Source organism: Trypanosoma equiperdum (genome assembly GCF_001457755.1).
Source record: "Trypanosoma equiperdum strain OVI genome assembly, contig: ctg_1027, whole genome shotgun sequence".
NCBI classification, from domain to species: Eukaryota; Euglenozoa; class Kinetoplastea; order Trypanosomatida; family Trypanosomatidae; genus Trypanosoma; species Trypanosoma equiperdum.
In genome coordinates this window covers 21,529-41,514 of record NW_027122980.1, presented here as the reverse complement: position 1 = coordinate 41,514, position 19,986 = coordinate 21,529, and the positions used below count along the sequence as shown (strand labels likewise).

Here is a 19,986-nt window from a genome sequence, read left to right as displayed (position 1 = left end):
ACTCTGTTGGACCCCAACCCGACCCAGGTCTATTGTCCTTTGCACGTCCAAAGCATCGATAAGGTGACAATGGAAAGAAAAAAAAAGGGAGAAAACTTACGCGAAGCCGTATAAGGTAATGAGCGATGGCAAAAAAAAAAACAAATTAATCACGACGCAACAGATTCCCCACACATCGACCCAAAGCATGCCCGCATGCCTCACCAAACAAAAAATGAATAACACACAGAGAAGCAACCTCCCTCCTTTTTTACACGAATAATTATGTCATGACTTCAAGCTGTACACGCGCGCGCCCGTAATGAAACAACATCGTATAACCTATAAGCATCTGCATAAAGAACTGACTTTTGGAAAAAGCACAGTTAATAGCCGTTTGCACGCACACACACATAAGTGAATTGCATGATAGTGGATGGCACGCGCATGCTGCAACAAAACGGACGTCGCCTGCATACATTAACTGGTAAAAAGAGAAATACTCACGGCGCTACAAAGTTACTAACAAGAGGAACAAAACAAGCACAGTCGTAGTCCCTTGATGATGGCACCCCGTACATTGACCCTACAATAAGCCATAGAGGTCGTGAAAAGATGCGTGACGGAGGTCAAATACTTCCCTCAACATAACGAAGGGAGATGAGTCCTCGGGGAGGTAGCAAGAAAGTACAACGGAGTTTGGCCCCCGGTGCGTCTTCAATATTTCTTCCATTTTTTCCGTAAAGCGTTCCGACACGTTATACACGCAGGGCTCGCGAACTCTCGTCGAATAGTCTATATCCCCGATTTGTACGAGTTTCCGCTCTTGCATAACCGCAAGGTCAGACTTAATCGATGTCAGAGAGTTTGGGTCTCGAATTACAGACACTTGCATATTGACAGGTTTTGTTATCAAATGCCGGTAGAACTGTAGTGGGTTTGACAGAGGGGATGGCATCTGTTCATCGAACAGAAATGACATCCCGTGTTTCGTCGCAAACTCCACATAAAGTTTTTTATCCAGAGGCGATAAATGGGGAAAAAGGCAATTATTGGCAGCTACTGAACCGTACGGAACTGGGAGAACAACATCAGTTATCTTAAAGGTTCCCTTCTCCTCATCGTCTTTGGTCACTAAATGATAGTTGCCACAGTTGTTAGGCAATGAAGAGGAGTCACAACCTGAGACGCTATCAGCGGGACCCATACGGACTACATCCCCTTCAACGACATTTAAACCCTTGGACAACAGTCGCTGTGAGGCCATGGCGTTCCATACAAATTCGGCAGCGCTACGTCGCAGTGCCTCACGCATCGGAAGGGCGCTCCATAGCTCAGCGAGGTACGATGACTTCCCACATTCGGCGTCTGCGTGATATTTATGAAGGCCCCTCAATAACTGTACAATCCAGTTGGGTGAGCGCATGTGCTTAGCAGTGGTGGCCCATGTCTGTGCAGTGCCAGGGACCGTACTGGGATCGGCGTTGAGATACTTCAGAAAGTGATCATAGTGCACACCGTTGCTTTCCGCGACGCAATGGAGCAGGGCCCCTATAGACTTCAGGTAATCTCCCCTCGCAGCCAACACAGCCATGTCAAAGAACCGGTTTGTTCCAACACTAAACCTGTCTAACCAAAAATAATTAATAAATCCCCTTTCTGCCGTCTTCTTCAGCAAGGCCTTTATGGTGTCCTGGCTTCCTTCCACGCACCTCAAGAGAACACGGTGGTGGTGACCACGCGCCCCCTGTAACAAGGAATGCAGCTTATCAGTTGAAAAGTACTCCCGCGGTTCAAAAATCAGGGGATGCAGATTGTAATGTCGCGATGCATGTGACAAAATCTCCTTTGTTACTCCTAGGCAGACGCCGTGCTGGGTGATACAACCAAATGAACCTCCGGGTTGGTCCCGTAAGAAAACGCAGTCGGGTTGAAGCGAAAGCACATACCCGAGGCGGTTTTCCACACTATTTAGCGAATAAGAGTCACGATACAAGACGAAGCGCAGAACTGGAAGATCCCGCGGAAGTTTTCCCGTTAGTCGCACATATTCGCCATAGCTCTGTACACGTGGGGAAAAAGACTTGGACGGGTCGCTAAATGGTGTCCTGGCATCGTCTTCAATGAGAAGGGTCTTCTGCCTGGATATTTTGCGCCACTTCCCTTTTACAACTTTTGACAGTGCAGCCACGTCCCCGACGGCATCAACTTCATTTACCTGAAGGTCGCTTGGTTGTGCTTTTACCACAGCTACAGGAAGTTGGTCATTTTTCGCCAGCGGCTGACAAATGTCTCTAATTCGCAACAGAAGACCTGAATGTTTCTCTTCATCGCTAAGATCGCGGCCACAACGCCATTCGCTTGGAGACGAAACGAGCCCTGACGTTGGTCTACTGAGCGCCCACCGCACGATAGGGCCCCTTGAACTTACCTTCATGAACCTCTGTCGCACATTTTTCAAATTCATTCGCGACAAAACTGGAAGAAGAGCAACACGGGAGGACGAACTGGTAGGTCACGGACACAAAGGTTCAGAACAAAATGTGCACGCAGTAAGCGGCAGGTGTTCGAGAAGGGGGGGAAATGGAGAGAATTATAGGACGATCACGAAACATGTGAGAATTTTTTAAAAAAAAAAGTTACTCATAAACTAACTGAGCATTGACCACGATACTTTCTTGCCATCGACAAATTTTTGCACCGTTCCGTCCGCCCCGTCGACAGCATATGAGGCGTCCATATTATCCTTCCATGGATTGTACGGATTATCAATAAAGGACTTGTACATGTCGCTTTCAGCTTCCTCCGTACGAGCGGCCGCCTCCATTTGGATTGTTTTTAGTGAAGGCACGCAATCACCAAGAGCTTCGGAATCAAGATAACCATATTCGGGCAACTGATTGCGAATGTGTGGCGGTAGTATCTGCAACTTGTGCTCGTAGAGCTCGTCCTCTAACTGCATTAGCGCCCCTTCAGTAATGACCAGCCTGTCGTGTTTCATTGCATCATAGGCATTGAATCGATTAATAGGAATAGGATTCTTCGCTCCCTTGGGGCCTTTCATTCGCTGCTTGGCCGCCGTTTTGTTGTAATCATACTGCTCATCACATAGAACGGTGGGGCGAACAATCTTGTTCCTCCCGTTAAAGAAGCTTCCAAAGAAAAAGGCTCTGTCAAACTCACTACTGGGTGTAATGCGGGAACCCCCGTCCATGAAAAGTACCCCACCACCCGTATGTCGCACGTCCCACGACATATTACGGCACAGTTCCAAGTAACACTCTTGCGTGGGCTCCTCCAACGTGAGACGGTCCACGACCTGTAATCTCCCTTGCAACATCTTTAGCGTGAGCATCATACGATTGCTTTTGCTCCATGTTTTGACATCCATCGTGGGCATCAGCATGTTCCATGGCTTTGAGGGTTTGGTACGACCACCCCATGTGTACAAGTGATTTTTTCGGTTACCCACGCGGGGCATTCCCATACCTGTGTTGGGCCAGTTCTTTTTGGCCTTTCGCCATATCTCCCGTGTTTCATAGTCCCACTTGCTCGCAAAATTCTGACAGCGAACCATCCAATACGTGAGATTTTTACTCAGCTCCTCTACCTCAGGATACATACCAAAAATAAAAGGATCTAACTCACGCGTGTATATGACTTCATTCTTCAAGTTAAACACCGGTGCTATGATACGCTCCTTCATCGTGCCGTATGTGTAGACAATTGGCTTCGTTGTACTAAAGTGGGGAAGCTCAGGAAGCGGCGCTGTAAAGTATGGATGAGAGCGCTGAGGGGAAGGAATATACGGCGATATGACAGGCCGAGTGATGGTATTGTGTGGGTGGTGCAAAGGAAGGGGATGCGCCCCGGGCAACACATGTTGTGGTCCTTGGTACAAAAAGTCTCCCTCATCACGCGGGGCGATATCATGAACACCAGACGTGCGCCAGTCGTATCTGGGGCTAAAAATGCTAGAGTGCCGCTTTCCAAATGTCGCCAAAACTACGGAGAAAGAGACGCGGCGCATAGCATAAAGCCTGCTGCTCAGTTAGATATCAGTAGATTTCCGGCGATGGTCCCCTCCCCTCTTCCTAATCCCTCACACACTGTTTTCAACTAAAGCTGTCCCTCAGAGTTGACAAGGAGGGAAATGCCCGCCAAGAAATGAAAAGATGGGAGAAAGATAGAAGTGGGCAACGTGTTTGTGCTGCGTGGTGAGTGACAGTGTGAGCAAGGAAGAGCACAGCAACCATGGAACGAAAGTTAAATCTACAAATGGAGTTCGCAAATACTTGTGTGTATCCCTACAGAGTGAAGGTCACTCACTAATTCCTGTTGATGAGAAGCGCATCCAAGTCGCCCCTACTTCTTCCTTGTTGTCATTGCACTCTTTACCACTTCCGTACGTCACCTTCTCCCCTTCTCTTCTTGTTTAATAAACCCTCTTTTCCCTCGGCACAAAGTCACAGGTCACTCGATTACTCAATTTCGGGAACCGATGGCAGTTATACGAGCTCCCTTTTTTCAAGCAATTCCCTTAGTTGTTGGTTCTCCACTCGCAAGCGTTTGATTTCATCGCGCGCCTCTCGCAACTGTTGCCTGAGCAATGTATTCGCTTCATCGAGCACGGTGTATCGCTCTAATGAGATCTTACTAGCATTGTCTAGAAGACTGATCTGCAGCTCCGCCGCCCCCAACCGGTCACGGAGAGCAGTGGCATCGGCAGTTGACCCACCCTCACAGGCATCAACGGGCTCAGTTGCCACGATTGCCTTCCCCACCTTCGCAGCATGACGACAAGAAAATGAAGAGGAACTAGTGATGAAATTTGGAAATAGCGAAACCGCACGCGGGAGGGGTAATCGAGGGTTCCTAAGCGCCAACACGACTCCCGTATCCTCCACAGCGCAGCGTTCCGATAAAGTGCTGAGGTGGCGAAGGGTTGCGCAGGGAGCGCTAAGGGAGCGGTTTATCACAAGCACCTGATCGGCACCGCGCATGCAGATCCGGAGAAAAGAATTATCTAGTGAGCGGATACAAACCGGAGACACAGGGGGGGGAAAAAAGCAGATAAGAAAGAGGAGAGTTATGTGTGTACGAGACGATCATCAACTACAGGTGTAATAACAGCACAGTTGTCATTTTCGTCGTTACCACACTATTCTTCCGAATTTGGAGAGCTAATCTAACTATTCTACATCTCCAACTCTATTTCGCCACCCCGCCGTTGACATAGCAAGTGTAGGGATTTATATATAAAAAATAAACACGTTAAGTTAGGTTCAGTCAAAAGAACAAAACAGAAAATTAGTACTTCCCATATCTCCTGTAGGTAGTTGCTCGCGTAAGATGAGGGCGGTGGTACGCAAAGTCGCCATAACGATTTGATAACTCCGCGAACCAGCTAACGTCTATTGATTCACTCAGAGGTGGAATGATATTATCTGCCCTTTGCTGTATCTGGTACCATGTTCCAAAAGCTCCACAATCCTCTAGCAGCAGATCCTCATAGGAAGGAATATAATCTAAACAAGGCGATGAAGAGCAGCTGAAAGGGTGGTCGCACCACTCCACAGAAGCAGTCGCCCCTGGCGTATCAGCCACTTTCAAATCGACAGAACACGCCTTTCCGCCTACAACTCTTACTTCATGAACCTCTTGTGGTTCTGTACGAGGTACCGATACCCCTGCATTCGCAGAGCGACTCCGTTCAATCGGTGAAACGTTGGGAAACAACGGTGGAAGATGAGTTGGTGTAACAGTTATCTCACCGCTTGTGTCGTCCTCTTCCTCTCCTTCCCCACGTCGAGAGGACTCCGATATGGTTGTTGCACAGCATTGGTAATACCGCTCCACTTGAGGAGGAGGAGTGCCTGGAGATGTCATTTCAGATATTTCCATAGTTAGATATGAGTAGTCCACACATTCGCCTTTAGAAGAGTTTATCTCTTTGGAAGTATCCGCACGCAGTCGGGAAACAGGACTCGCGGCAGATAAAGATTCACCAAACCCTCTGAAGCTTTCAGGACTGCCAAGAGATTGCAAGCACTCACTAAATGGGGGAAGATTCACTCGTCCCTGATATTTAAAGGGGTTCCGCGGTGACACATCAAACATACCTAAATATATATATAAATAGTCTACTAAGTAAAGGTAAATATTAGTATTTCAGGAGGGGGAAAAGGGACAAATAACACAGGTAAAGTAATATTTTTGACAAGAACACGATCACACAAAAATTAAAAAGGCTGACTCAACAGGTGTATCGTCAGCGACAAAATAAGACGCGGTTGAGTCTGCTTCTTCCTTGACCTCTTTTGCCGTTCCTTCAGGCGTTCTGTCAGGGTTAAAGTGAGTTCTCCCTCATTAATCCCAGTCGGCGGCCCAGAACGCATCAGTAGAAGCAGGTTTCTATGCATTGCCCTCCTTAACGGGTGTACACCGCCCGTAGCTGCCTGCATTTAATCCTCAGTCTCGTCCACACATTCAGAGAATTTTACACCCCAACCTAATTATTACACACACACACACACACGCATCAGACTAAAAGTCAGGCCAATCACATTCCGACGAGCAATAAATACATGCCAGTAGTCTAAAAGTGTCTCCTACCACCCACCTTCTACTCCCTCACATAATGGACTTGTACTAACTATGCAAAACCCAAACACAAACAAAGGTGAAGAAAAATGGAGAAAGATATTGCATGGATGGCCGGTGTCTGTACTACACACATTGCATTTCCAATTGGGGTAAAGAAACGAACATATAAGGAGGATGGGTTTATGTTACACAGCAAAACTATCGTATCGGAAGGCAACCAGTCAAACAACCTCAGAGGATGGGAATCCAACAACGAAGTGTGGGGACCATATGACAGAATGAATATACACAAGAAAAACAACAACAACAACAACAAATATTATCAGAGCATAGTGCATCCCGATTTCTTTTTCCTATTTGCAATGCCGGGCGACTCCTCCTCATGCTCGTCTACCAGATCCACTGAAGGTAACTCCAGTTGGTGAACCTCATCGCGGACCTCTGAAATGGTCGCTGCAGGGGGGAAAATAACATTAGGACTTCGACATTCCAACCATGACTCCTCTCCACGGATGCTTCGCACTAAAGTCTCGAATACGGCCGCTGCCATGGAATGATCCTTTGCTGTAACCTCCAGCAGCGGATACATAAATTGTGCGGCAAACTTGCTTGCCTCTTCACTACTCACCGCACGGTGCTTCACCTCATCTACTTTATTACCGACAAGAACGCAGGGTATTGATGGAGACCCCCTCGCGCGACAAAGTTGCGTGTGAATCGCCTTGATATGGGAGAAGCTTTCAGCGTCTATCACGCTGTACACGAGAATAACGCCATGACATTTCCGTATATATTTGTAACGCATTCCACCGAATACATCCTGCCCGGAAGTGTCGACTATTGTAAGCACGGTAGGTTGTGCATCCACCTCTACTGCCTTTTGGTACACGTCCTCAATCGTGGCTTCATACTTCACAACGAAGCGGTTTCGAACGTACTGAATGATGAGGGAACTCTTTCCAACACCGCCGTCACCCAAAACGACGAGGTTAATATTCCTCATCCCTGTTTTCACTGGAGAAACATGAGGGAAAATAAAAAAAAGAAGGGGTAAAGAATGATAAGAATGATTAATAATAATAATAAAGAAACACTTCAATGAACATAATTTCCTTTCATTTCCTGCCGATTCCTTTAGGGTGGACGGCCACGCTCAAACAGTGCCACTGCCCTCGCCTGCTCTTGCTGCTACAAAACACTTCACACACAGAGAGAAAAAAAAAATGCATTTAGATTCTGCGTTTTCGTCAGTGTGCGTGCGCGTGCGTGTCTGTAAGCATAATAGTGGGTCAATAAATTGAAAATAAAGAAAACAAATAAATAAACACTTTTTCTTAAGAATGAAAAAAAAAAGACGCGGAAACAAACATATCGATGACAAAAGGTAACACAAGTCAACTGCAAACAGGCAGCGACATAAAACGGAGGAAAAAAAAAGAAAGGAAGAAAAGGCTTCACATAATATAACCATAGATGCACACATAATTTTCACAAAACAGATTCTGTTCTCCGTCCATTTTTTTGGCAGGTGTGACTCACATCTGAACTAAAAGAAAATAAAAAGAAACCAACGCTCACTCAGCGCAACCAAGCACATATGTATGCATACAGGCAAATATAAACCTTTAAGGCAGAAATGATGCCGAGGTGCAAGCCAAGTTAACAGGCGCGACGACGGAGAGAACAAAAAAAATGGAAAAAAGGCTTCAAAAAAAAAAAAAGTAATAAAAAGAAAGATAATATTTATTCACGCTTTCATTCATTCACCCACACACTAACTCATGGAGGTATTTATGAAAAAGACACCAAACAACAGAAGAAAATAAATACGAAGAAACCCATGGGACTAAAACTTTAACGAAAAAAAAAAAGACAAAGATATGGAAATACAGAGAAAGATGTGCCTTCTAAGTTAATAAATGAACCCACCCCTCTTTTTGATTCGCAGGAAAAAATATACTGCCAAGGGGAGAGCCAACACATTGACAATAGCACACACAACAAGAGGAATCCACACGCACACAGTCCCCACACATTCACGAACATCCCACAACCCCTGTTTTTTGCTGTAATGATCGTAAATGGGGCCGAAGAGGCCGACGTTGAAAATTATCGGTGAGACAATTCCTGCGGTGAACAAAACGGCGTAATGCTTACCGCAGCTTGTTGGAGCAAACAAACTTTTAATTACAAGAATTGTACTTCCCCAAGACACACCAGTCGCAAGACCAATGATAAAAAAAGGGAGGAACAACGCACTCTTCGGAATAAAAATAAACAAAGGCAAACCAATAATATTCAGAACAGGAGCTCCGCAAAGAAATATAGATATGGGTATCTTACGGCTGACAAGCATGGGGTGAATCGAACCCACAATCACACGGCCAACGGCACTGGCCACGCCGTAAATGGAGACGTATGCCACATTGACCGTTGAAGAGTAGTTATCAAAGTTAAGTGCTTTGTAAATCTGCGTGCTGTTTGTTGAAACCAAAGTTGCCGAGCTCCATGCCGCAAGGCACGAGTACCACATAACCCACATCTCACGCCTGAGAATGTTTGTGAGCAGCGAGTCGCCGTTCAACTTTATTCCCTGCAACTCCGCAACAACTTCGCTGTTATTCACGGTTCGCTCGTGGTTGCTCCTTTCCGCAGCCCTTCGCCCCTCTTCGTTAGGGTTCAAAAGGTTATCCCCATTTTGCGGTTCGGTGGGCTCTCGTTCATTCAGTCCATTTGTATCATCTTTTGAAACGCCTCTGCCACGCCCAATCCCCTCTGCATCAGGTGCATTTACGTCACAACGTCTCGCTGTTTCATTATCCACAGCTTCAGTGGGTGCCCGCTGTGAATTACAATTATTTTGTCCGGGCACTGTAGTGGTCATCTCGTCCACCAAATGGGAACTCCACGATGAGTTCGCAGACCGAGAGTGGTACCCACCCACATTATTGGAGTAGCTCGGCGTTGCAAGGATCATAAACAAGAAGCTCACGCACAAAATAATTGTGGTGATTCCTATAATATGACGATCAGAAACAGATATTTCACGGTAATTCTCTACCATTGTCACGATGAAGGTGTACATGATGGCAACGAAGAGAATCCCGGTCCCTACGTTGAACGGAACTTTGAATAGCGAAGATTCGCCACCTCCGCTCGCAACAACACCCTTGTCAGGGATGCTCAATCCCAAGCATTGCGTCTTCTCGGTTGGCAAACGAACGAACAGTGTTCCAAGTACGCCAACAGTAAACGAGTACAACACCAAAAAAAGGAAGAAGGGCCATATACCGTCGAAGTGAATCTCAAAGAAGGCAATGTAAATTTGAACGATAAGGGAGCTTCCAAGACCCATAAACGTTTTCTGTACAAGAATCACGCGTCCCTGATAGCATATAAATGCATCCAGATTAGTTAGGAGACTCCCCGTCTCATAAAAGCTGGCTGAAAACTGTGAAATGGCGTAGAAGAGACTCATTACCCAAAGACTGGTCCCCATCAAAGGATTCTCAGGTTTGAGAAAAATTAGCATCATACCAAGCCACCCTACCACATTCAGCACCGTTCCCACCATGAGGGTTACCTTTGGACCCTTTGCGTCGTACAAGAATCCTGTCGGTAGCGAAAAGTAGCTAAAAATGACACCGATGGTGGACAGAACATTCACCTGAGATTGGTTAAACATAAATGCACCACCCTTCATGAATGGGGTAAATATACCAAAGCAAAAGCAAGCCCCATTGTTGAGACAGATCAATATGCTAACAAAAAACTGAAGAAACCAGCGTCGTTCCAACGTGCATCCAAGCGCATACGTGCGCTCTCCAGCTTGCTCCAAATGCATTGGACTTCAGAAGGAAAACAAAAACAAAACACTCCCTATTGATGTTCCCTCAATCTAAACGAAAGGAGGAATGAAAACAAAAAAATGGAAAAAGAAACGTTTATATATTTTTATCACTACTACTAAACCTCTTAATGATACTATCAATATTACTAACTACACATATAGAGAGAGAAAAGAAAAGAATCATGTGTGCTGTGTTGCGCAGCAATGGGCAAAAGGGGGAAAAGTAGCACTTTACAGTGACACTAAATCAACAGTAAAAAAAAATAATAATAGAAATGAGGAAGTAAAATCATAATAATGCAGATAATGATAATAAAAAGCGTGCTTTTCGTACGCCACCGGTGGAGCGCAGTCTGTTCTACGATGCAGAAGAAAAGAGAAACATTTGGCATACGTCCATATATGCATATATATATATATATATATATGTAATATGTTTCACCGATGCTCGTGTAATCGCACCAGTGAGGTGTGCGTGAACGAGCCAAAAGAAAAAAAAGGACCTGTGTCTCTCCCCGTCCCACTTCACTTTCCTCAAAAAGGCTTTTTACATATCTAAAGTTTGACCACATGAAAATTACATCCGCTGCTGAATGGTGATGAAACCAGGGGAAAAGATCCCTGTAACATCACTTACTCACTCACTCGACGGTATGGTGGAGTGGCAAGCGGTGGGTACTGGCAGGAATAAATGTGTTGATTCGTGACGGCCCGAGTAACACCACAGGCAGCTTGGGAACTTCTGGAGGCTTTTGTGGTAACTTATCCTCTTCCTCTTCCTCCTGCTCCTCCCGTGGTTCCGCGGTTTCAGCCCTGACCTCAACATCAACGGATCCCGTTTCAAATGCCACGCAAAGCGATGCCCTCATAGGCCCTGGTGGTTGGGTACCAAGGAGCTCGACGTCCGCCCTGATGGTTAACCCAGGTGCTAAGAACTGGTGCCGGTAGTTAACGTGTATCATCTTCTTGAAGCTGGGACAGAAGGTGATCCGGTGACGACACGGGTAAGTGGACGTATTCGTGAGGATAAGGGGGAGTACGTAGCGGTAGCCAGGTTCCACTAGCCCAAAATCAAGCACTGTTGGTGTGACAGAGAGCGTTGGTACAGAGATTCGCTCCTGAGGTGGCATTTCCTTTATTAATCTAGTATGCATGAATGGCACACCGTTGGGTCTGATTGAGTCTGCTCCCTCAGTCGGGTGGTTGTCGTCGGCGTGCACCTCCAACTGCTTCGCTGCCTCACTATAGGCAGCCACCTCACCGGAGCGAGCAGAAGAAGCCGCTGAACAGCCGTTTATTCCGCGTGCATCGGGGACCCCGTTCTCTGCAGCAACGATGATGCCAGAGGAAGCCCAGTAATTGAACCTCCCCTTATGGGTTTTAATGTCGCCACGACAGAGGCTAGAGCGTTGACTCTCCGGCTCGCACACGCTGTGGTCACGTAGTTGTTCAAGGGGACCAGTATCATCACAGTGCGCGAGAGTTGATGCTTCAGACGGAGGCAGAGTTCGTATTGTTTCCTCCCACACCTTCTCCTCACATAATGCCAAACGCTCATGGCACAGCAACTCCGCCACTGTAGACATTCGGAACGGAACATCAGGTTGGGACGCGGCTACATGCAGGACATCCCTTTCGCGCTCCTCCTTCTGAAAAAAGGAACAATGTAAACAAGGAATGAGTAGAAAGTCCGAAATGGACCTCGGAAATGGTGTGCCCGCCCCACGAGCCGTCGACCCCTCTTTCGGTGGTTGAAGGAAGAGCACACGCTCTTTGATGGTTTTATCACCGAGGGCCGCACACGCGAGTGGGCGAAGGTACGCTAAATCAATGTATGCTTTTAGCCGGTGCGTGAGCAGCTTGGATAACCACAAGTTTCCAAAGAACAAAACGTTGTCGTTGATACAGTGTTCGCTATTCCGCCACACCACAGCGCGCAAAACATCTTTGGTGCGACCAACACCAGAGGGAACTAACTTGTCGATTTCGTTTTCCGCGTAACTCCTGTAACTTGACGTCGTCGTCCTCGCCAACGGCGACTTTCGACGAACCAGCATCTCGCCGAGGGGACAAGGTATATTCTGCTCAGCCACCCAACGGGGCGTTTCCATATCTGACTCGGGCAAAGTTTCGTTGAAGAACTGTAAGAATGTTTCACTGATAATTTCTGGGAGTTTAAAGACGTCTTCCCTTGATTCCCCGCAGCGCCCGAGGGTTGAAACACAATACTCGGTGTCTTTGGAATGACCAACGAGCCCGCCAAAGGCACAATCAATGGTATAGCTGTCTCCACCAGGCATCGGTTTTACGTGTAGCCTGTGGCTTTTCCAGTCTAGCAGTGCCTCGCTTCCACTACGGTGGTGGAGGACGCGTAGAGTGTGTCCAATGATATCCATAACAGCCTCCACATGGTCGTATGTGAAACCCACTTTACTCTCCGACGGTGTTACACAAATGTCTGGAAACCCGGCGATGTGCCAAACAAACTTCTCACCATCCCGCGTGCATGAAAAACCAGCACTATGAAGAAGCCTGTCAAGCCGCCCGTTTGGCCATAAGGTCACCTGCAAACCATCTTGACGGACCAGCACCTGTTTGCCTGTGGGTACATCAACCGTAGAGGCTACCTTGTACATCCCCAAGTCCACAATTTCACCAGAAGGCATAACCACGGTACGCTTTCCGGACACCTCCACGCGCACTAACGTGCCACCAGAGTCCATCGTCACGTAGTTGCCAAAGACGTCAAGGGATAGGCGGTACCCTACCAACTCTGGGCAGTACACAACCGCGCAACCATCCGCAAGCACTTCGATAGCTTCGATATAGTTAACCTTGACGGTACGCACCTTGTCAGTGTCCCAAATATCAACAACTAAATTTGCTATGGTGGTGTGGAGGACCCCCTGCACCACGCTAAAACGTAAGTACTTCCCTCCCACGCTAAAAGTTCCCGCTGTTCCATTTTTCAGCAAAAGAGTTGTCATCGCAGCCGGGGGTCTCCTCCCCCGTATAACGGGAACCGGAACTCTTGAAATAAATTCCTCTTCCAGGGTGCTTAGTGGCGGAACAAAAACCTTCTCCTTAGAGTTCTTTGGCGGCTTGATACTCTCAAGCATGTCCCTGTGCGCCTTCGCATCGTCCTTCGCCGCTTTTACGGCTAAATCGTATTTCATCTGCGATACGGCATCGGAGTTGTCCGCAACGACTTCGAAAAAGAACTGCACCACATCGACTATAATGAAGTAGCAGCGCAGACCACAGGGTATCACTGCGGGAACTTCCTCTAGTGGTTGGGCATCTTCGGTGAGGAAGCCGAACAACAAACCACCAGGATCACTTACACAGCAATCAACATGTCGAGTATTGGCCACCGTCCGGCGCACCTCAATAGCGCAACCATCTTCCGTGAACATCCATTGCACCTCCTGCGACACGCAGCATGCACCCTGGCCTGACACTAGAAGTTCCTGATGTACTTTTGACTCGTTCTTGTCACCACTGATCCGGTGCATAATGTCCTCGTATACACAGCGGCGCCGCAATGCCGTCTCAGCAATATCAACAACGTCCACAGACGGAACCTCCTCTTCCTCCACAGATTTCTTTCTATCCTTTGACCTCTTTCCTTTCCTAGGCTTATCTAATTTGCTCCTTTCGGTGGCACTGGAGTGACCATGATCTTCAGCTCCATCGTCTTCGTCTTCCTCCTCTTCCTCTTCTTCCTCTTCCTCTTCCTGCTCCTCCTCATCACTGGATTCCTCCGCATCACTGTCAGGAGGAGGCGGATGATAATACAGCTCTTCAGTTGAACAGTGAGCCCGTAAGTCTACATACTCAGAAAAGGTAGTGCCTCCACGAAAAGCATACACACAGCTTTCAGTGCGACATGTCCGGTCTCCACGATAGAAAATCTCTAAGTTGTACTCCCCAATCTTCAAGCGTGAAGACCTCCAGCTTGCAGACCTATTAGCCCTTAGAAACTGCCGTATATCACTTTGCTTTGCAGAGGTCACGACACCCACAGCGACCACTTCCGAAACCAACTGCTTCGCCCGTTCCGCGTCAACTGAAAAAGATTTCTGCAAGGTATTGACAATGACCTCCCGGACGTCCGATTCCAAGCCTTCTGTCGACGCCACTTCTTCAAAGATGTTAAATCCGACATTGGTGGGGAGCGTTTCCATCGAACTCACCGAAGTTGTCTGCGTCTCAAAGGTAGTCTTGGAGGTAGTCCTCGTGTTGACGGGAATTTTATAGCTCCTGAGGCGGTTTTGGAAGGCTGCATGGGCCCCATGTGTGACAGCGCTAAACATATACCTGACAAACGAGGCAGCCTCCTCCTTGTTTCGAAGCATCGCGAGCTCTTCTCTCTTTGTAAGAGGGATGAATGGACTCAAAAGTTCAGGGGACATCATCGTCGAGGTGAATTCCACCTGCTTAAGGCAGGCGGCACGAAACGCCTTCCAGTCGATTGTACCCACTCTCTGTTTTCCAAACATTGCCTTGTAAACTTCACGATGAGCGGTGACGTCTTCCATGCTCTTTGGAATATCATCAAAAAGAGGGATCATCTCCGCTGTGGAGGAATGCGACGTTTGTGGGGCGCTCAGCTTCTTCCTGGAAGTGCTAGGCCTCCTCCTATCCTTTTCGACTGGCTGGGCGGCAGTTGCCGTTGGACGAGGGTATTTGAGGGCGATGTAGGTAGGCACGTTTGCCTCCACTCGGGAACGCTTCCACTCACAGTAAGAATTAAACTGGTCTTCAAGCCTCATGATGGCATCAATGAGTTCACCAAAGACGGCGCTCTCGGAGTCTTTTAATTTATACGTGACGGGTGGCTCCACACCACCATCGGCCGGGGCAGCAGTTGGTACAACGGTCGCGGGGACCGCTCCCCCAACGACCTCAGTAGGCACCTGAAACGAGTGTATGCATATGTTTTTCAAGCAAGGATCAGGTTGCTTGGTTTGCATTATGTAGTTCCTAAGCTCGGCAGCCAATGGAAGTTTCGCCTGATTCGCTGCATTATCTTTTCCGTGCTTGCTAAGTTGCCTTGTATCGCGCCTCGCTCTGCCTTTTGCCGAGTGAGATGGCTGAAGTGGAGCGTCGTCACCCACTGAACCACTCAGAGGAACCCGACTAGATATTGAAATAACCGCATGGAGACAAACTCCTGCAGCCTTCAGTGTCAATACTTCTTCAATGGAGTGGGGGCAAGTGCGAAGAAAAACGAACAGAGACTCATGATGGTTCCCCTCGTCGCTAGACGCCCCGTCAGCAGCCTCTGCCTCCTCCATCTCCTGCTCAGCAGCGGCAATAGCCTCTTCCTTGCTGAGGCCATCCTCAATATAAAGTGCCGCAATTGCGTCCCTTTCAGCCTCCCGCGCCTTTAATTCGGCACGGCGCTTTACCTCCCTCTCCACAGCAAAGCGTACGTAGTCATCATAAAGAAGAGCATCCACTGACTTCACGTTTTCGGCATTCTGCTTTCTACGGTCAGCTGGCGTATTCCGTTGCTTCGAGGAGGAGGCGATGGTTGCTGCAGAGGCAGTAGCAGTGTCAAGAACGTAGAGACACTTGGCGAAAACGGGGTCTCGCATAATGGCTTCATTGAGTCTCGGGACGCAAACGTTTTTTGGAGTCTCCACGGATATGGCAAACACTAAGGGATTGAAACGCTTCAGCGCCTCTGCTTGTAGTTCTGGGTCAACGGGTGCAGAGGCCACAGGGGCCGAAGTGTTGGCCGTCGGCACTGAAGGCATAATCGACAGCCAACCACGAGAAGCCGGGAAGACGTTTTCACGCTATTCCCTTTGGGCAAAGCCAAGAATGCGTGATATATGTATATGTATACGCTCGCGGAAAGTTTCCTTAGCAGAAAAACAAGTAAGGGATAAAGGAAAGGAGCACATGTACAGGTAAACCCAATCGCCTCACGCACGACAGCACGCACGGACCCATGTTTACACGCACGTTAAGTTCACCATTATCCTTCCCGTACTGGCACGCACGCATGCGTCAACAGATTCTCTTCCACAGGCAGTGTGTAAAAAAAAAAAAAAGATGGCATCTTGTTCTACTCCCCCTCCTATCCTTAGCGGGAGGTAGAGTAGACGAAAATAAGAATTTCCAAAGTCAGAATACGAAGTGGGTGAGAAACCACGAAAGGGAAGAAGAAGAAAAAGACAAAAAGGTGAAAAAGGAAAACATGCCACGCCATACAGCGACACACTCACGTGCATTGTCTGTGAAACTGACTTAGCCCATCAAGAAGGTGGGAAACTCCCACCGCAGCATCGAAGAAAGATTTTCCATCATTTCCTCATCATCTATAGGTGAGAATATTATAAACGCAGCACAACCAACCGCAACTGCAGCCATCGACGCATCGACACGATTTGAGAGTACAAACATCATCACACCAAGTGCAAGGGGAACACCAACTAGTTGGTTCACATTTTTTTCGTCCGGAAGCAGCATCTGGATCACCATAAAGAGTACAGGCTGCCACTGCTTCATAATCTTCCTCGCACAAACTTGCATCTTCAGCGCCAGTTCCCGCTCAGCCTCCTTGAAGCTGTTGGTGGTGTAAGCAGTAAAAGCCGATTGCAACACGGCAGCCGGCAAGTCCGTTAAGAGCGTCGACACAACAAAGTAAAACCCCATGCCATGCTTCGCAAAGCGTGAACTCGCCCACATGCTTAGAAAGAATAGCAAGGAGCACAAGCAAACTAGCACACGAGGGGTTCCCTTGTACCTCCTCAAAACAAGAGGCGCCACAAATATCTGCATGAAGGTATCCACCATCATGTGAGCTCCCACCGCCAAGTAAGAAAAATTGAAGACACGGCGATCGACGGAAGGGTATAGCGATTGAACGATTGAGGCACAAAACCCCAACAGTGCAACGGGGAGGAGGTGTGCAATTTTACTGCCAGGCTGTAGCAACAGCCATTCCCTCAAGGTACTCTGCCGCTGCGCAGTTGGCACTGTTTTGGGGGTACGTGCGAAAATAAAGGCCACAACACCAACAGCAACAGCGGTGATGAACTCGACTAAAGCCATCACACCACTAATTGCCGCAATGTTAGGCCACCAATCCCCCAGGACGCCACCGAGTATCACAGCAACTCCAAGAAAATACGGGGCAAAGTGCTTCACGTCACAACAGCGCGAGAACTCCGGGTACTGGTGGCCAACAACCGCACTCACCGTGGCGCTGTGTCTGAATAATCCAGCCACCGTGCGTGAAACAAGGTACATGGGTACCGACTTGCAGTGAAGAGCAGCTGTTGAAAGAAAAGCGCTTACTGATGTGGCAAACAGCGCTAAGCTATACAATACGATCCCGCCGAAGCGGATGGCGAAGCGCTCAGCCACAAACGTACTAAAAATCTGCGGAACGAGGTATAACAATTGGGCTATGATTGTTTCGAATACGGTTATAGAAAGAGTCTGGGTAAACATAACAATCAGGGGAGATAACGCAGCCATGGCCACTATGTCCGCACATCCTGCAGCACACAAAAGAAGAGCTATGCTACGAGTCTCCCATGGCACTACCTGATTATCTTCAGAACTACTTTTTCTTCGTATTGTGGGCTTTCGTACCCTTTTCAGTGATGTCGTTCGCTTTCTTAACCCCCCTTCCATTGCGACTAACGATGTCCTCTTCCCCAAAAGTGTGTCAACTAATAGTTAATCCACTCCCAAACAACCCTTTACCCTCCCCCTAACCTGGTTAAACCTTCAACGAGGCGCCAACCGCCCTAAATGTAGCGGCAGCATTCGTTTGAGCAAAAAAAAAAACACAAAGTAAAAAAGAAACAGATCTTAAACGGAAAGTCACAGGCGGGACATGTAAGGAACAAGAACTTCAGAAGGCGGTATATCACGACCAAAACGTTAAATGAGTTGCACCATGGTGAAGGCGCTTTGTTTCGGCACCCCTATTGTTCTGGAATCACTACCACTGCCCACCGACGGCTATTTACATTTGAATCAAGCTTGGAAGGAGGAATGTCATAGTCTACACAAAGCCAAGCGTGCACGAGACGCTGTGGGTAAAAGAAAAAAATCCCCGGAAACAGAGTTAACACTTTCGTTCCAGCTGGCTAAGGGCCTCGCAGATCGAAGATGTTAGTGGCTGGTAGTCATCAGCCACGGAAGAAAGGGACTGTAGCCGCTCTTTAGCACCCAGGAGTCGCTTCCTCCCCACCGGGTGCTCGGCTACATTAATAATTCCCTTTACGACATTAACAAGCACATCCCGCTCCTCCTCCTCCATCAGTAAAGCCAGTAAAAGAAGAGGAAGCCCTTCATCCACAGCCTGATACTTTCCAGGTTCGTATATTGTCAGCTGCGCCACAGCGCCGGTGACGGCAGTGCGGACACGCAAATTCTGGTGAAGCATGTGCGGCATCAAAGCTACAAGTGTGCGGCAGTCCACCGCAGCCTTTTTGCCCATGCGATAACTTGCAGCGTGCGTCACGACATCGGCCGCCTCTGAAATAACAAATGGGTCATCCCGATGGAGAGCCACAGTTAACTCGGACATACCGCCCAGCCGAATGAAGGGTATGAAAGCCTCCTTTACAGAGAAAATTGTCACAAGAGCAGTGCACGCGGTTGCTACCACTCGATCTTCCGGGTGCCTCAGTAGTGCGATGCCACGTTCTATGAAGTTGTACTTGACAAGGCGGGCAATTGCCTCATAGGAGTTAAAGGCCATACGACACGGTAAAATAAGTCGCAACGACAAGATCACGACCTCGTGAGAGGGATCGCTCAATGTGGCAAGCAACTCGCGGAGTGCGAACTTTTCATCGTCCATAGCGAGAAGCATGTCCACAGCCAAGGGCTCCATCAGAAGCATTGCAAGGGCCTCAGCCGCTTTGCACCGCATCGTTTCCTCCTCATCATTGTGAAGAGTGGATAACAACAGCTCTAGAAATCCGTATCGGAGGCTACGAACCGCATTCTCTCGCTGCTGAGTGTACAACTCAATCAGGTGATCAATGGCCTGAACCCGCTTGTTAAACTCTTCGCTTAGCATCCACGTTCGTGTCTTTTCGTACTCTAGGAGACCATACGCTCGGGTGAATATGTCAGGATCAAGAGGCCGCGGGTGGGGCTTCATTTCGTGCATCATAATACTTTGCTGGTTACGCTCAATGCGGGATTCAGCGGAGGTGTTACTGTCATCGTCCAGCGGAACCCCCTGAAGTTTACGAATGACAGACCACATCAAAGCAGCAAGTCCGACAGCACTAAGAGACGGCTTCCTGCAAAGATACAGCTGATTCTCTATATATACAGTTACTGTGTTGTTGTTCCCACAGTTGTTTTTGTCGCAGTAAACGAAAGATAAGCAGGAAACAGAAAAGTGTGTTAAGTACATGAAGAAGTGGAAGGGGGCAGCGGTCGGCGGCCGCACACGTGTCAGTGCCGGAACGGTTAGGATCCCTACTCCGCATTGCTCACTAACACTGTCAACAATTTCCTCCAATTCGTAAAGATGTTCCAAAACTAACCCACTATTCGACGAA

General features: G+C 48.0%; 9 protein-coding genes across 9 annotated transcripts; all 9 read right to left on the bottom strand.

Annotated features, from left to right (window-relative positions):
• Positions 1-565: 565 nt before the first annotated feature.
• TEOVI_000582900 (tRNA pseudouridine synthase D (TruD), putative) lies at positions 566-2,416 on the bottom strand (the record flags this gene model as incomplete). The annotated part of the gene is made up of 1 exon (XM_067219967.1): positions 566-2,416. One exon carries the CDS (start codon positions 2,414-2,416, stop codon positions 566-568), a length of 1,851 nt encoding a protein of 616 aa, XP_067076068.1.
• Positions 2,417-2,629: 213 nt separating this feature from the next.
• Positions 2,630-4,009, bottom strand: TEOVI_000582800 (ribosomal protein L4/L1 family, putative; the record flags this gene model as incomplete). Its single annotated transcript, XM_067219966.1, has 1 exon — positions 2,630-4,009. One exon carries the CDS (start codon positions 4,007-4,009, stop codon positions 2,630-2,632), a length of 1,380 nt encoding a protein of 459 aa, XP_067076067.1.
• A 478-nt stretch (positions 4,010-4,487) lies between these two features.
• Positions 4,488-4,982, bottom strand: TEOVI_000582700 (conserved protein, unknown function; the record flags this gene model as incomplete). The annotated part of the gene is made up of 1 exon (XM_067219965.1): positions 4,488-4,982. One exon carries the CDS (start codon positions 4,980-4,982, stop codon positions 4,488-4,490), a length of 495 nt encoding a protein of 164 aa, XP_067076066.1.
• A 307-nt stretch (positions 4,983-5,289) lies between these two features.
• On the bottom strand, positions 5,290-6,099 carry TEOVI_000582600 (uncharacterized protein; the record flags this gene model as incomplete). Its single annotated transcript, XM_067219964.1, has 1 exon — positions 5,290-6,099. One exon carries the CDS (start codon positions 6,097-6,099, stop codon positions 5,290-5,292), a length of 810 nt encoding a protein of 269 aa, XP_067076065.1.
• Positions 6,100-6,907: 808 nt separating this feature from the next.
• On the bottom strand, positions 6,908-7,588 carry TEOVI_000582500 (ras-like small GTPase, putative; the record flags this gene model as incomplete). Its single annotated transcript, XM_067219963.1, has 1 exon — positions 6,908-7,588. The coding sequence occupies one exon, from the start codon at positions 7,586-7,588 to the stop codon at positions 6,908-6,910; it is 681 nt and encodes a 226-aa protein (XP_067076064.1).
• Positions 7,589-8,497: 909 nt separating this feature from the next.
• On the bottom strand, positions 8,498-10,429 carry TEOVI_000582400 (Nodulin-like, putative; the record flags this gene model as incomplete). Its single annotated transcript, XM_067219962.1, has 1 exon — positions 8,498-10,429. One exon carries the CDS (start codon positions 10,427-10,429, stop codon positions 8,498-8,500), a length of 1,932 nt encoding a protein of 643 aa, XP_067076063.1.
• A 647-nt stretch (positions 10,430-11,076) lies between these two features.
• TEOVI_000582300 (Flagellar-associated PapD-like, putative) lies at positions 11,077-16,200 on the bottom strand (the record flags this gene model as incomplete). The annotated part of the gene is made up of 1 exon (XM_067219961.1): positions 11,077-16,200. The coding sequence occupies one exon, from the start codon at positions 16,198-16,200 to the stop codon at positions 11,077-11,079; it is 5,124 nt and encodes a 1,707-aa protein (XP_067076062.1).
• Positions 16,201-16,696: 496 nt separating this feature from the next.
• TEOVI_000582200 (major facilitator superfamily, putative) lies at positions 16,697-18,091 on the bottom strand (the record flags this gene model as incomplete). The annotated part of the gene is made up of 1 exon (XM_067219960.1): positions 16,697-18,091. One exon carries the CDS (start codon positions 18,089-18,091, stop codon positions 16,697-16,699), a length of 1,395 nt encoding a protein of 464 aa, XP_067076061.1.
• A 439-nt stretch (positions 18,092-18,530) lies between these two features.
• On the bottom strand, positions 18,531-19,685 carry TEOVI_000582100 (uncharacterized protein; the record flags this gene model as incomplete). Its single annotated transcript, XM_067219959.1, has 1 exon — positions 18,531-19,685. The coding sequence occupies one exon, from the start codon at positions 19,683-19,685 to the stop codon at positions 18,531-18,533; it is 1,155 nt and encodes a 384-aa protein (XP_067076060.1).
• Between the last annotated feature and the right edge of the window lie 301 nt (positions 19,686-19,986).